The 17,218-nt window shown below is 42.6% G+C and overlaps 1 protein-coding gene across 1 annotated transcript; it reads right to left on the bottom strand.

Annotated features, from left to right (window-relative positions):
* Window positions 1-1,102: 1,102 nt before the first annotated feature.
* On the bottom strand, window positions 1,103-7,267 carry LOC134290906 (uncharacterized). Its single transcript, XM_062858133.1, has one exon. It carries the CDS (start codon window positions 7,265-7,267, stop codon window positions 1,103-1,105), a length of 6,165 nt encoding a protein of 2,054 aa, XP_062714117.1.
* Window positions 7,268-17,218: the final 9,951 nt, after the last annotated feature.

The following is a 17,218-nucleotide window of genomic DNA, read 5'->3' as shown; positions in this document are numbered from 1 at the left end:
TATTACAATATTTCTGAAAGAATTCCTAAGGTAATATCACCAGAATTCCCTCAACGAGTTTTTATTTGGGATTTATCCGGGAATTCTTCTAAAAAATCTCAGGAAGTTATTCTAGGAATTCTTCAGAAATTTCTCCAAATATTTGTTTTAAATAGCCAGATCTAGAAGAATTTTCTTTACAGAGATTCTGAAATTTTCTCAGAGATTCTTTCTTGTTGTCCTTTATTTCCCTAGAAAAAAATCAGGTGATTCTTCCGGAAGAATCAGATACTTTCCCGGAAATGAACCAGGAATTTCTCCAAAGATTTTCTCAGAAATTGCTGCAGAAATTACTCCAGGATCCATATCTTGGTATTTTCTAAGGATTTTTTCAAGAAATTCTGTTATGCATACCTGCAGAAAGCTCTCAAAGTTTTACCAGGTATTTTGCAAGGATTTGTTCAAAAAAGTATTTCTTTAGAATTTTTTTGCCGCTGTTCGGGAATCACAAAACTACCGTTTCTTTTTAGCGTGATGCTTTTAGCTGAAATATATTTCTCTGTTAGTTTAAACATATTTTTAGTAACTTAATTCATCTTACAAATTCGGTTCGGTCGTAAGTTGACAGGATTCCACGAACAAATGTGTTTCGCAGCTAAATACTTCGTCTACGAAAAATTTGGAGAGATCGATTAGTATCAAATATAGTACTGTGGGGCTAAACCATACCTTATTTCAATTCACAGTATCAGAAGCTTTACATTAATATTCCAATTAGAATAGGTTCTTGGGCTGCTATGGGAACATAGTATCTTTAAGAATTCAGTAAGTACAACATATTCATTATATAACCTACAAAGTAATGATCACGTCTCAGCATAGCAGATCAAACAATTCACCCACTAATGAACCTGAAATCGTTCTTCTACGGCTAAGTTCAATATATATATGCGACGCAAACTAAATTCTTATTAGTTTTAAATAGTTTCAATGAGATGATAATTAATTATCTAAATATTTCATCTGCACTTCACATGAGGTCACTATTATCGTGTTGCTATCTAGATGCTTTTGTTCTTCATCGAGTTTTGACATTCTCTTATCTCTAATTCTACGTGTTGTCTCACTCCATTTGACTATCTGTTGGCAAGGTTGCCAAAAGTGGGGCTGTGTCGCCAACATTCCCCTCCCCGTAAGGATGAGTGCCGTCCTCAGCATTACAGTTCCCAGCGACATCCAGAAGTGCCAATTTTGAAACCGGTCGTCGAAGTACTCCGCTCGATGTTTGTACGGTAGCTTGACGAGTTCTGCCATCTCTACCTCTTATCACCTCCAGAATTCGTCCACGTGTCCATCCGTTACGCCTTTTGTCCTCGATGATAACCACCAAGTCCCCAGAATGAACAGATCTTCCATCTTCGAACCATTTTGTACGCTTTGTAAGCGTTGGGAGATACTCCCGTATCCAGCGCCTCCAGAAATGATCTAAATTCGCCTGTAAAACGTCCCAAGTATTGCGAATCAGTTGTGTTGATCCTAGGTCCACTGAGGGTTGCTTCACGCCACTCGAGCTTCCCAAAAGAAAATGATTTGGCGTGAGCGCTTCTTGTTCCGGGGTATCTAATGGAAGATAGGTTAAAGGCCGCGAATTTACTATTGACTCTGCTTCCACTACGTATGTCCACAAAGCTTCATCGTCCAGCTTACGTTCCTGAGGAATATTGAGCATCGCTGCCTTGATGGAGCGAACGAGGCGCTCCCATGAGCCTCCCATGTGAGGAGCAGATGGGGGAATGAAATGCCACTTGGTCTGCGTATTGGTGAACGTGGTTGCAGTCTCCTCTTCAATCCGCTTTATCTGATCACGCAGAACACCATCAGCTCCAACAAAGTTCCGGCCATTATCGGAGTATATCTCCAAGGGCGCTCCTCGTCGACATACGAACCTTCGAATGCAGGCAATACATGATTGAGTAGAGAGGTCATAAGCGACCTCAACGTGCACTGCGCGGATTGTAAGGCACGTGATAAGGCAGATCCACCTTTTCGCGTTGGATCGACCTACTTTAACGAGAATCGGTCCAAAATAGTCAATTCCGATAAAACTGAATGGTCGAACTCCTGGAGATAAACGAGCTTCGGGCAATGGACCCATTTTGGGAATGATTAGTTGTGCTTTATAAACCTTGCACCATTGACACAGCCTGCTAATGGTCCGCACTGCAACTCGAATTCGAGGGATGTGATACTTTTGGCGGAGCTCATTTACGACTGTCTCCGCGTTGCCGTGTTGATATTTCCTATGATAGTAGTCGATGATCAAGTAGGTCACATGATGTTTTCGGGGAAGTATTACGGGATACTTTAGATCAAATGCATCCACCTGTGCCGCTCCTATGCGGCTGTCGATTCGCAGAACCCCGTTCGAGTCCAGCATTGGTGAGAGTTTGTAGAGCGAACTCGTTCTATCCAACGGACGTTGTTGCTCGGCTGACAAATGCTGATTATTCGTCAAGATGGTCATTTCATCTGAGTAGACGGTCCACTGCACGATCTTCAATATTTGAACTTCAGCTGCCCTGATGTCTTCATGTGTTGGCTGCTTTCCAATCTTGATATTTGTCCTTCGAGCCTTTTGTACGGTAAAGAGATGGAAAACAAAGGCCACAGTGCGCAATAATCTATTCCAGTTCGAAAATCGTTCAAAATCGACGAGAGATGAAACCATTTCATGGTACAAGTGACATGGACGTAGTTCTTCGTCTGTAGAGATGATCGGCGTTACATTTCGCGGCCACTGTTCCTCCGATAGGCCCAGAAACTCCGGACCTTGGATCCATCGGCTTCCGCTGTCGAAGCAGGGTCCTTTTCCCCATTTCGTAGCTTCGTCGGCAATGTTGAATCTGCTTGGGACCCACCTCCACTCGTTCTCGTTAGTCAAGGATGGAATTTCACCTACACGACACGCCACGAATTGTTTGTATCGACGATGTTCCGAACGGACCCAGGCCAAGACAGTGTTGGAATCAGTCCAGCAGAAACGCTTCTTTATCGGGATCGAGTGATTTTCTCCTACAAACGCCAGCAATCGTGATCCCAAAACGGCAGCCATCAGCTCCAAACGTGGAATCGATACATATTTCAACGGGGCGACCTTAGTCTTAGCCGTTACTAGTGCGCATTGTGGATTACCTTGCGTATCCACGATCCTGAAGTATACAACAGCGGAGTACGCTGCTTCGCTGGCGTCAACGAATAGGTGTGCTTGCAGGGTTGTATACCGTTCAGCGCTAGCCGCTTGGAAGTAGCACCGAGGAATCTGGATGTCTCCTACTCTATCAAAAAGCTCAATCCATTTTCGCCAGTGCTGGTCGATTCGGTCATCCACACATTCATCCCACTTTGTTCCGCTTCGCCATACTTCTTGCATAATGATTTTTCCGTGCACCAAGAACGACGCAAGAAGTCCCAAGGGGTCAAACAGACTCATCACTGTCTTGAGTATCTGCCTTTTCGTCGGTCTGGTTTTCGAACTGATCAGCTCATCTACTTCAGACCGGAACGTGGTAGAGAAACGTAGCATATCCGTTTCCGTAATCCAAAGCATGCCGAGAACCCTTTCTGATCGGCCGTCACCCGCTGCTGTCAAATTCTTCATCGTGACCTTCGATGTTTCTCCTAGATGATCCAGAACTGTGGCACTGTTGCTTAACCAATTGCGGATTTCAAATCCGCCCTTCAAATGCACTTGTCGTACTTGCTTTGCTACTAACGCCGCTTCTTCCTCGCACTCGAAACTGTCGAGATAATCGTCGACATAGTGGCATTTTGTGATACCTTCCGCCGCCCTAGGAAACTGCGATTCGTACTCTTTTGCGTTTATATTTTTAACGAATTGTGCGGACGAAGGTGAACTTGTAGATCCGAAAGTCAAGACGTCCATCAGAAATACTTTTGGAGTTTCAGCTTCGGTGTCGCGCCAGAGGAAGCGCTGAGCATGACGGTCAGCTGCGGTGACACCAATTTGGTGAAACATCTCTTTGATATCACCGCAGACTGCCACCGGATACTGACGATATCGAAATAGGACTGACGGTAATGACACGAGAAGATCGGGCCCTGGGAGAAGAAATGTGTTCAGCGACACTCCATCCACCTTTGCGGCTGCATCCCAAATCAGCCGTACCTTCGTGGGCTTTTTTGGATTGACGACAGCGCCCAGCGGGAGGTACCATGTACGCCTGGGATCTGCCTCATACAATTCAGCTTCCGTTGCCTGGTGGGCGTAGCCCTTGTTCTGATATTCTTGGAGTTGGGATTTCAGGTTTTCTTTCAGGACAGGATCACGAGTCATACGCCTCTCTAAACACTTTAAACGTTGTAGAGCCATTGAGAAACTGTCAGGAAGCTCAATGTGGTTGTGTTTCCACAAAAGTCCTGTGATGAATCGGTTTCCATCCCTGTAAGTGGTTTGCTCGAGAATACGTCTGGCTCGTTGGACATCCTCAGACTCCAACGGTTCGGTCGATCCAAGTCCCACATCTTCAGCCTCAAAATAGTCACGGACTAGTTTATCTAATCCCTCACTTACATCGCAGTCGCAAATATGGTAGCTAAACTGTTTTGTCTCGTGATGATCTGCCAAGCTTCCGTAAACGCACCATCCAACACGTGTTTTTACTGCTATTGGCCCACCGCTTCCTTCTTTAATTTTCTGTGGCACGGCTAGAGACAGGTTTCGTAATCCGATCAGTACTTGAGGAACTGCTTTGTCGTAGCTGCGGATCGGCAATCCCGCTAAATGCCGATAGCGTTGTTGGAGTTCTTCAATACGGATCGTTTGTGAAGGCAGATTGAGTCGCTCCACGGTTCTAGCGTTTTTCAAACGGTATCTTTTTCGGCTTCCACGTTCGGATATTTCGAACGAGACTATTTGCGAGTTTTCTTCAGAGCGGAACATGTCGGCGGTCCATTTCAAGCAAAGAGGGATCACTGGGCCTTCTAGATCTAATTGCTTTGCTAGACTTTGCTCCACCAGTGTTGCAGAGGAACCCTCGTCGAGAAAAGCGAATGTGTCAATCGAGCTCACCGGTCCGGATATGGTCACCGGAACGATGCGAAACAGGACCGACTGTCCACAGTGGTGGTAAGTGTGGCTTTCTGTAGGTATCGAAGTCGAAGGGATGCTGATGTTCGTAGTCGTCGTTGTATGCAATAGTGGGTGGTGCCGAAACTGGCACCCGTCAATCTCACAGCGAGCTGAACTTCTGCATGTTCTTCGTCCATGCTGTCCTAAGCAACAGCGACACAACCTTAACGCTGATACGGTTTTCCATCGGCTATCGATGCTGTTGTCTTTGAACACGTCGCAATCCGCAACACGATGACTACCTTTCCTGCAGACCAAGCAGAGGTTCGGAGATTCACTCTTGAACTGATTCGGCTGCTCAGAAGCGGTGGTTTCCATATGCGAATGCACGTATCCTTTCTCTCTCGGCTTCGACTTTTCGGATCTATGGCCGGTGTATACCACAACTTTGCTCACCGATTCTACAACTGATGTCATGAAACAGCTGAAGGTTTGTAGCGTCACGTCGGGAAACTGGACTAAATGTTGAGCCCACTGCATCTTTACACTGGCCGGAAGCTTTTCCACCAGCTCTTGTAAGAGTACGGGATTACAAAGGTGAGCTCGCTGATCTGCAGCAATCAAGTGGCTGACTAAGTTTCTCACAGCCATTCCGAAATCCATGAGAGTTTCCAACCGCTCTGACTTCGGAGCTGGGGCATCTTGAACCGATTTTATCAACCTGGCGATAATTACTTCTGGGCGACCATAGAGAGTTTGAAGAGTGCGTATAACTTCCGGAACTGAATCTGGATCGAGCAAATTGTATCGAACCGACTTCAATGCATCACCCTTCAAGCAGCGCTGCAACCGAGCCAGATTTTCCGCTCTACTATACCCACAAGCAGAAGTACTGTTACGGAGGCTGCTAATAAACAGCGGCCATTCTTCCGGATCGCCGTCGAAGTCCGGCAAATCTCTGGGCATCACCTGTCTCGCAGCAAGTTGTTCTGGTGACGGTCGACACACTTCCAGAGACAAACAATCCTGGGCTTGATCGGCACAAGCTAGCGGTTCCTGCCGTGGAGTACTGACTAGTCCGATTTCAGTTGAGCGTGCGAAATTGCTTCGCAACTGCTCACGTACACCATGGCCCTCCTGCTGAAACGGGTTCGTCAAGTTCAACTGATGAACATCGGCTACCGGAACTATATTCTCGGGAACTCTAGCCTGATTTCTACGCAACTGGGGCGATGGAGTATCAACTGGCACAGATGGGTCAGTGCGACGGATCGCACCTTTCGATAGATCACGCAACGGCCAAAGAGTTTGAGCATCTCGTGCTGGAGGTTCCACTCTGCGCTGTTGCAGTTTTAGTTGGCACTCCCGAAGCTGATTTTGCAAATCTTGCAGAGCCTGGCGATCTAGCTTCGAATCTTCCTGGCACTTCCTAAGCTGCGACTCCAACAGTTGATAGTTTTTCGCAGCTACTTTCTCCGCGTCTGCTTCGTCTGTTCTTTGACTTCGCCTAATTACCACTTTGCGCTTCGGTAGATCTTTACCCTCGTTTACTTCGTTCGATGTTCCCTCTGTTAAGAGTTTTGGCATGGAACGACTACCGACAACATTTGTTATTGTTGTGCCTACTGCACCTTCTTCTTCGTTCTGCATTCGATCGCCAGAGCACACATTGATGTTGAGGTTGACGGGGATAGAAGGGGTTTTCGGGGCAGTGAGCGATCTGCTCTCCTGGAGCGACGCTGCTACTTGGCCCACCCATTCGTGAACGTCCTTCTCTCGATCTCGAGCTTCGATCTGCTCGACTCTACTGCGGACGCTACGAGTCTCGATTTCCTCGTCTAGCGCACACTGCTCCAGCAGATTGTACTTGGCCTTCATGAATTCTCTTTCCATGTTGATCTCAAGCTCTTTTTTGCGCAGCTCTTTCTCTTCAGCTAGCCGCCGTAAGCTGATCTCCAGAAGAGCTCTCCGGTTCGATGACGTCGTTCGTACAGATGCAGATCGAGATGGCGGTGGTGGTGGTAAGCATTTTATGCATATCCAATTAGATCGATCAGCTACAGATGCATCGACATTGGCACAGGAGAAATGCCACCAAGAAGAACAGGTATCACACTGAACAATATCATCAGCCGTTTCGGGACGATCGCATCCAGCACACACATAGGAATGATCTCGGTCGGAGCTCGTATTCGACATGTTTGTGTCGAATTTCTAAAAGTTTTGTTCGGGAATCACAAAACTACCGTTTCTTTTTAGCGTGATGCTTTTAGCTGAAATATATTTCTCTGTTAGTTTAAACATATTTTTAGTAACTTAATTCATCTTACAAATTCGGTTCGGTCGTAAGTTGACAGGATTCCACGAACAAATGTGTTTCGCAGCTAAATACTTCGTCTACGAAAAATTTGGAGAGATCGATTAGTATCAAATATAGTACTGTGGGGCTAAACCATACCTTATTTCAATTCACAGTATCAGAAGCTTTACATTAATATTCCAATTAGAATAGGTTCTTGGGCTGCTATGGGAACATAGTATCTTTAAGAATTCAGTAAGTACAACATATTCATTATATAACCTACAAAGTAATGATCACGTCTCAGCATAGCAGATCAAACAATTCACCCACTAATGAACCTGAAATCGTTCTTCTACGGCTAAGTTCAATATATATATGCGACGCAAACTAAATTCTTATTAGTTTTAAATAGTTTCAATGAGATGATAATTAATTATCTAAATATTTCATCTGCACTTCACATGAGGTCACTATTATCGTGTTGCTATCTAGATGCTTTTGTTCTTCATCGAGTTTTGACATTCTCTTATCTCTAATTCTACGTGTTGTCTCACTCCATTTGACTATCTGTTGGCAAGGTTGCCAAAAGTGGGGCTGTGTCGCCAACAGCCGCTATAACTTAGTTAGGCCGGTTTATTTTTTTTTATCAATGCAATGGTTTGAATCATGGACTGACTATGTTCTCTTTTTAAAAAAATGTTTTAAAAATGATCGGACATGTGCTACTACACACATGCATAATTGATACCTATATAACATACGTTATAATGTGGAAGGCGCCAAATAGAATTAAAACCTGTAAATGTACTCATAGAAGGCTTAGCTAACACCCAGCCTTTGTCCCAGTTAGGTCTTCACACCAAGAAGAAGTAGAGAAAAACTGTAGATCCCCCTGCAAGTACCCTGTTAAGTACCGACCTACATCCGAATCTTCCCTTCCGCACTCTCCCCCCAACCTCGTGTCGAGACGCGATGATCTTGCGATCACATTGCGGCATCACATCATAACCCCTCGCCCCAAACCGATCCGACCCACCCCACACTCGGCGTGCTGTATGCCGCCATCAACAACCGCCGGCCGCCGACCGCCGCGCCCGAGCCCGAGCCCGTACGCCACCACACGTTCACGATTCTTCGCGCATTCATTAAGCGCAATCAAACAACATGATAATTGTGAAATTATGATAATCACGCGAAACGAAATGGAAAATTATGCGCATTCGCGCGCACTCTCGGGCCAACAGCCGGCACCGGCATCATCATCGGCGCGATAGATAGGTAGGTAGGTACTGTACGGTGAGCAATGAGCCCCAGCCCCAACCCAACTCTGATTCGCACTGTGTAGAGCAGGTTGGTGAGGAGATGGTGGCTGGTGGTAGTACCCTCCTCATCCGCCGCCGCCCTCATTCCATCATCAGCGTTCCAGCTTCCTACTCATGTAGGTACGGTTGATTCATGACGCTGTGTTCGGTTCGATTCAGTTTGAGCTGAGCCGCGCAAATATCTACGTACATACCGATAGTGCTTTTCAAAGATGTATGAACACAGTTCATTGGATAGCGTTGGTAATGTATGTAAGTTAGAAGAGCATCCCTTAGTGCTCTCCAGATCGGTATTATAAGGAACATATCCAATTCTCGATGGCTAGATCAAGTTATCTTAAATTGAACCGAATTGCTTGTCATGCCTCGAGCATGTGTGCTTGTCAACAACGCAATCAATGCTAGATTTGTCTGTGATCGAACTATCAGGTTCCTCTCAGATCATGTCATTACGTATCAGGCATCAGAAGGCCGGCTCCAGAGGCACGTTATCCTCCATTTGGGACATTTGTGCCATCGCCATACATATAAGCCTATTTCATCATTTGCCTGAGGGAGCATGGGACAACGGATGGGAATTAGGAAAGGGAAAGGGAAAGGTGATGAAATAGGAAGGAGTACCCTAGAAGAGGGAATGAACGCATAAGCGCAACGCTCATAGCCCATACCACAACGGGATTAATCAATGCCCTGAAAAGGACACTGTAAAACGCATAAGCGTAAAGAGAGCCTATAGCTCATTGGAGGTAGCTTGTGACGTCATGCGACTTTCAATATGACATTGAAAGGCACGGCATCGAAAGCATCCTCAATATTCAAGAAATCATCCAAGCAAAAACTACGTTTGAGCGAGTACTTTCTTGAAAACGTATACAACTTTGTGTAAAAGAGTCACTGTGGACATCTCAAATTGGGAGGCGTGTGAGTTCACATGAATAGCCATGTCAGCCAGACGAACATCACAGATGTGATAATCGGCAATGCGTTTCAAGCATTTCAGAAAGAACGAGGTAACCATGAACTCATTCCTTCTTTATACAACGCACGCACCCTTTCGGGATAAAACTATGGAGTAATTTCACGCCATGAAAATACCCCATAGAAAACTACCAGAGTTCAAAACATGTTTGAAATACTTAAATCCCTCTGGAGAAAAATAGGACAAATCACCATTTGCTCCTGGAGATTTGAAGTAACCCGAGTAGAGGAAAAGAGCTCAAAAATAGCATATTTTGATATGGAGATCAAAAAGTGATATGGGTTTGATTGACATAAGAGATAAAAGATCTAAAAATAAAATCAAAAATTTACTCCTGGAACATCATCATCAAATCATATTTAGATTTTGTAAGATCTAACCAATAGCAGCGAGCTATTCGTATGATCTTGAAATATCAAATTTTAATATTGTTCAGATGTTCCAGGAACATTTTTCAGATATTATATTCAGATCTTTTATCTCTTATATCAATCAAACCAACATCATGTTTTGATCGTCAGTATTTTACCTCTACCCGGGAAGCAGAGCGTTTTAGTGCCCACTAAGTCAATTATTTAGCTATAATTCTCTGGCGGAAGCTAAAGATCCGTAATTGTACAAATGACTGGTTTATCCGAAGATATTTTGAACTTGAACAGTTCCATTCAGGAATACCTCTTGCGGTCCGCACAGACCGCAGAGGACAAGCTTCTTTCAAAGCAATAGTTATGGTATATCACAATGGATGGCGTTGTAGGCACAGAACCACAATGAAACTCTCTTGGAGTAGCAATGGAAGCGAGTTATCTATAAAATGTGGTCGCAACCAATTAGTACAACTCCCTAGTTTATTGAGCAGGGACGCCTAAATACGCAAATTTTGCGAAGGAACACTAAAAAAGTGCAAATAAGGTCAAATGGAGACTTATCATCTGACACATGCCATTCAGTATTCAGTCAATTCATGACAAATTATGCCAATGCAGAGTTGGGTAAGGTACAATTCTATGTTAAGTTATCCATGAGCTGTACTATGTACCTAAGTAATCCATCAAACTGAAGCATCTCAAATTAATGTTTGAGCTATTTCAGATGATGAAGCCATCGCAGCAATACTGCCAAATATCAGCGAAAAGATGCTGAATACAAGAGCTTGCTCGAAGGCATCCATAAGGAAAGGTTGAAACATTCTAAGATATAGATAGCATGCTCGAGGCACGACACTTCATTTATAATGAAAGATGCAAAACTGGGTTCGCAAGGTAAACTATACAGAAGTTACCCTACGAAAATGAACTTTCTGAAGTAGAGCCACTTGGGCTACGCACGCTTTTTACGCTGAAAATTGATCTGAGGTTTCCTAGCCGTAGCCACTACCCAAACTAGACAGGATTACACTCTTCACCATCACAGCACATAAAGGAAACATCAACGACAAACCAAATCGGTGTCAATTGAAAAACGCCAATGGCGAAAACGAACCCATATAGGTAGTAATGTAAGCTAATTTACAACATTTGAAAAATCCCGCCCTTATTTAGCCTCAAATTTGAGACTTAGAAAGGGCAACTGATTATCTCGGAGAAACGCTAGGTCCACTGCACCATTGTTGCGGTTAGCGCAGTGGAGGACGCTCTAATTCTCCACAGGCTCCGTTGTGAATTAGGGGTCACCTGTTTAGTGGACTCTTACCACTGGATCAGTAGTGTTATTCTTAGCCAATTGAGACAACCACACAGCTATCTAGGCTGATCAGGAAAAGAAGTTAACATTGATGGTTAACTTCCAAGCGAGCCCGAACAGCCCCTAAAATTGCATGTCATGCCTCGAGCATGTGTGCTTGTCAACGACGCAATCCATGCTAGACTCGTCTGTGATCGAACTATCAGGTTCCTCTCAGATCATGCCATTACGTGAAACAGTGTACGGGATGGATGGACAGCCGGTATCGCTCGTCGAGCTTTTAGCGGAAAAGAAAGGTTAGAGGGGCCAGCCGCAAATTGAGATTTTTTTCCCTGTTGTTGGCTCGGTATTGCAATGCTTTCTTCTGTGGGGTCTCAATCAGTCGAAATGCCGGTCGGTCCAACCGACGGCCGATTCGTTGGGCGGTCGACTGAAGGAGGTATTGTGTTGTGAATGGGTGGATGTGAGAGGAGCGATGAACGGGGAGGGAAGGAGATTGCCTTTCGCGTGATTAATGACAATCAAGTCGTTATATTTTCTTCAGGTGAAACGATTTTCGGAACGGGAAACGGCCAAAACGCGGAGTTTTGCGGCGGCAGTCAGTGTGAATCGGTAGCGTCGTCGTACCCCGAACGAGTGAGCAGAAGCTCAAACGGCCATGATGATGATGATGATGATGGTGGTGATGCTGACGCGGTGCGGCGCCTAATCGAAACTGGAGCGGACCGAAACGACCAGCCGCACCACGATGGTGGTTTTCTGATGAAATTAATGAGGCTTTTTTACTTTGGGAATTTTCTGCCGATTTGTACGTAGGTACGGACGGACAACCTAGTGATCACGTCAGTTGTTTGTGATTGTACCGGTTTGGAAAACAGCGCGCGCCTAAGTGGTAATTTTGGTGAAACGAGGCGGAAAAGAAGCGCATGAGCACTGCCAAAGTGGTGCGTTTTGTGCTTACGCCAATCAGTTGGTTTTAGTTCATCTACTTTCATAGATAATTCAACTATTGCCATATGAAAGTTGCAACTGTTATTAAACTTGATACAATTATCATAAAAAAGTGTCAAACATGAAACAATTATTTATGAATTTCTGGTTCATACATACATTTATTTAATCTGCTGAGAGAATTGTAAAAGAAAATACCTACATTTCTATTAGTTCGTTTAAAGAACAGGATAGCAACGATTGCACTGTTGACAAAGACACATGCTCGAGGCATGGCATTCAATTTGGTTCAAACTAAGATAGCTTAATCGGAGAACAGCGCAGTGGGGTTACTCTCGTAACTTATAAGAATTTGCAAACCTGTTCAATGGAAAGTGTCAGTCCATACATCATTAAAAAGCAGTACACGAACTCCAGAAGGAAACTCAATAGAATTCTCAAAGAAATTCTCAAACAGCTTCCGCATGTTTATACAATGGAAAAACTTAAAAGAACAAAAGTAAATGCCGTTTGAAAATACCATGTTTTTGTGAGCTTTAATTTACGTGCTAGTTCTTAACGTGAAAATTTCAAAAAAAAAAAAATGTCATTGATCGGCCCTCATGAAAACCTTGCTGGGTATTTGCCGACGAAGGACTCATCAAGTGATTTCCATTTGTTGGGACACACAACAGTATTTCGTACACCGAGTTAAGAAGGGGAATCAACCGTTAATTACATAGGGCGATGGGAAACATCTTAAGCAATGTGCTCGCATTTTCATCCTATCGAAAACAAAGCTAATAAGCGCTATATTTTTTTGTTAGAAGTGAACAATCGATGCTTATTGTCTGTTTCTGGAATAGTATGAACATAGGGGCATAGGCTGAAGAAGTACTAGTACACTACACAGATGGAAAAAAGAGTGTAAAATTCTGTGACAAATGATGCACACTATTGGAGCGTGAGATATCACAGAACACAGATAAAAATAATGATATTTACACGTCATGTAAACTTTATTTTAGTCATGTAAACTTAGTGTTATGATGGTTTACATGATATATCATGTAAATTTGTGTTATATGTCATGTAAATACTCAGAGGCATGCTGAACTACATGACATATAATGGAAGTTTACATGATGTTTTATGACTTTTACGTGATATGTCACGTAAACTTCTGCGTTATCCCACGCTCCAATCATGTGCATTATATGTCACAGAATTTTACGCTCTTTTTTCGATCTGTGAAGTTTACATGCCATGTAATGTAAAAATAAGAAAATATGTAAACTTCCATTATATGTCATGTAATTTAGCATGACTCTGAGTGTTTACATGACATATAACACAAATTTACATGATATATCATGTAAACCATCATAACTGGAAGTTTACATGACTAAAATGAAGTTTTGACGTGTAATCTTCATTATTTTTTATCTGTGTATAGTCTGTGTCGTTTCTTACAGATTGGGAATATGAAGAAATCCAGGCCGTTGTTGGATAATTCTTGGTTTTATTAAGGTATTAATGGTAAATCATACGCTTCTCTCAATCAAAAACCAATACGACCTGCTGAAATCCTCCGAAAAAATGGTGAAATTATTTCCAGTCCAACACATTCCAGAATTAGTCAGCACCGATCAGCAAACAACGCAAGAGTACACTCAAACACAATTTTCGATCCAGCAACACTTGGGTGTGAAAAAGTCAACTTCCAAAGAGTTAACACTTCTTTCAACCGTTCGGATCATTCAGTCGGACATAGACAGAACTGAAGCCGATGATGCCGATTCGATATTCGTTGGGTGGCTGGATAGTTTTCTCTTCCACTCTAAACGGAAATTACACAAACAACGTCGTCATCATCGTCGTCGTCGTCGTCGTTGTTGGATTGTTGTTTGTAGGCATTGAAAGCCAAATGAATTAGTACAGAACAGACAGGCTATATCTATTGAATGAAGGGAAGAAGGTGCCAAGAGCCGCCAGGCGAGGGAAAAACCAACATCGCTCTGTTGGGTAAACATGCGGGGAACAAGTTCAGTTCGAGCTTGCTTTAGGTGCGAGGAATCGAGGAACCGAGCGAGCGCGGCCAGAAGCAGCGACAACGTTCGTAAAAATAAAGCAAACAAATTAGTCGATGGATAAAGTAAATAAATCAATGTTAAATATAAAGGCAAATAAGGCACCCATCCCGTGTGTCTCTCTCTCGCCCCTACGGCTGCTGCTTCGCGAACTCATTCGTCGATGACCGACCAATCCCGCGTGCTTTAGAGGGCACTGGCTGCATACAGGGTGAGAGTGAGTGTTTTGTTTACACTATTGCTTTGCAACACATGAATCGTGAATTTCGGAACCGGCTAGAATCAACAGAAGCTTTACCTCTCTCTATGGCAACTACATACCAAGGTAGGTACATGATCTGTCCACCGAGTTTCGAAAATTTGAATTTCATCAATTGACTTTGGAGATTTGATCAATCGGAATGGGTTGTGCTAATGTACGGAACAAACGGATGTTGAAAGGGCGAATTGGTGGAGGATGTTATGCCGGAGACAGCACACTATTTACTGCTGCGCTAATTGAATCAGTAATCGTTGGTTTGCTTTCGAATTTGTGTTGAGTCATTTTTTTGTGATTTATGAATAGTATGGTAAAATCAGGGCTGGTATCTGAATTTCTGAACGAATTCATGAGGAAAAATCTTTATAAATATATGAAGGAATTCCTGCATGCAAATCATGCAACTCTGGATAAATTCCTGAAGAAATTCTCGGAGATATGCCTTTGGAGATTTCCAATGGTTTCACTTCAGATAAGTATACAGTGACCCCACACCGTTGAATCACCCACAGTTTATGAATCAGCTGGCTTTAAATAACAAAATCAGAAGGTAATTTGTCACAAAACATCTAAAAAGTATTTTTGTTAGACAAACCCTTGTGTATATCGAACGTCACAACAGTTGTTACAGCGCGGAATCCGATATTGTTTCCGAAATCAACAAAAATTGTCGGCGTGATTTTTATGCTGTCATTGTTGCCATTTTTTAGTCGCTTTTGTAAGACATACGGCTGTTGTTGATAAGAAAAAAATGACAATTTAGACGTTTCTGTACAGCTTTTTGAGGAAAAATCGAACAGTAACCTACTGTAACATGATGAATCAGCATGTTTATGAAAGCAAAGTGTTGTGGAATGACGATTACACATAAAAATTGAAGAAAACACCTGATTCATAAATTGTGGGGAAAAAACGGGTATGGCACAATTTATGAATCAGGTGAAAATCTGCTGAACTTTTGCATTTTTGAATTATATTTCACCAGGTTTTCTATTTTTGTTAGAAATGCTCAGCATCTTATAGAACCTGGATGGCTTTCGACAGATTTGATGCCATTTTGTATGATGTTATCGCTTCTGGACACTTGATAAAGAGCGTATCAGGAACGAATATTGATCTAAAGCACAGGATTTTGTTTATTTTGGGGCTACGCTGATTAAAATATGTGTGATGAGATAGTACAAAACAAAATTTAAAAACATGTTGGTAGCAAGGATGCTTTAACTCACCTAGCAATCTTTAAATTCATTTGTCTGTAACCCAATTCAGATGCTTGTTACTACAATGTCATGTTCGGAAAACTTGTATGGTAGTGTTTTCCCACCAATTATCACCAAGGACATCATGTTATAACTCCCATATCTATGGCGTGAGAACGCTAGTATTACCTACTCTTCCTAAATGATCACAAAGCTCAATCGTTTAGTAACAGTTGGAGGTACCAACACTTTCACGCCGTAAATATAAAAGTTATAATATGGCGTCCTTGGTGATAATTGTAAGATAAACACTACCTCACAAGTTTGACGAACATTACATCGTAGTAACAAGCTTCTGAACTGAGTTATAGACGCTTGAATTAAATGATTGCCAGGTGAGTGAAAGCATCCTTGGTTGGTGGCCTCAACTTGGGTCTAAATAAGATTTTCAATGAAATCACCATGTTATTCATTTGAACCTTTTCTGACGCTACACAACACCAATAGAGAATATCAAGCAGCGATGAAAAACGCTTCTTGATCCCGATCTTCAATAATTGACTATAAATAGTCTATAAACTATGACTATAAAGAGGTTCAACTTTAATATCAGTTTTGCGATACCTTTTAGTGCATGCATAGTTGTAAAATTGCCCATGCAAATCGAATGTGAGAATACTATGTTGCAGTTTTGTTCATTTTAAAAGTAGACACACCTGTCTGAATTTGATTCAGATTTTTGGCAGATGTCTATTATGTGTTCTGAGATGATGGTTTCACAGCCATTGAGGTGTATGGTGTCATGAGCTTTAAGAAATTTGCCAAAATTTCGATGATTCATAAATAGTGTCTCAACTGATTCATATCTGTGGGCAAGTATTCTGCTGATTCATAAACTGTGGTTTCCGGCATTCTTCGAGAAAGTCAAAATTTTAACATTTTTCATTAAATTCAACGAACAAAGTGTTCATGAATTAGTAGTATAGACATAATCCTACTGTTTGGTTTTGACTACATTGAAATATATGGTTCATTTTCTTCTGTATTATTATTTTTATGATGCAAAAACCTTTAGATGATTCATACGTGTGGGGTCAGTGTACCTGAAAGAGCTCATGGCGATGTTCGCTATGGAATATCTGTATGAAATCCTGATGGAATTCATTAAAGAATTTTTGAAGAACCGGCTAGGACAGTTTCCAAAGAAGCATTAAAAACGACACCGATAAAATTATGAAGATTGGAAGATTTTTGCAACACATCCTTTAAAGATTTTCTGGATGAATCCCTGGAAAAAAATCTGAAGCATTCTGTATGAACCTTTTGGAGAAATATGTGAAGACGGAATTCCAGGAAGAGCTATACTGCGCTAAGGATACACGAAAG

Source organism: Aedes albopictus, chromosome 3 (genome assembly GCF_035046485.1).
Source record: "Aedes albopictus strain Foshan chromosome 3, AalbF5, whole genome shotgun sequence".
NCBI classification, from domain to species: domain Eukaryota; kingdom Metazoa; phylum Arthropoda; class Insecta; order Diptera; family Culicidae; genus Aedes; species Aedes albopictus.
The sequence above is the reverse complement of the archived record's forward strand: the minus strand, read 5'-3'. Positions and strand labels throughout refer to the sequence as shown.

Coding starts and splice junctions, on each gene's coding strand:
- LOC134290906 (XM_062858133.1), bottom strand. CDS start 7,267: ATGTCGAATACGAGCTCCGACCGAGATCATTCCTATGTGTGTGCTGGA.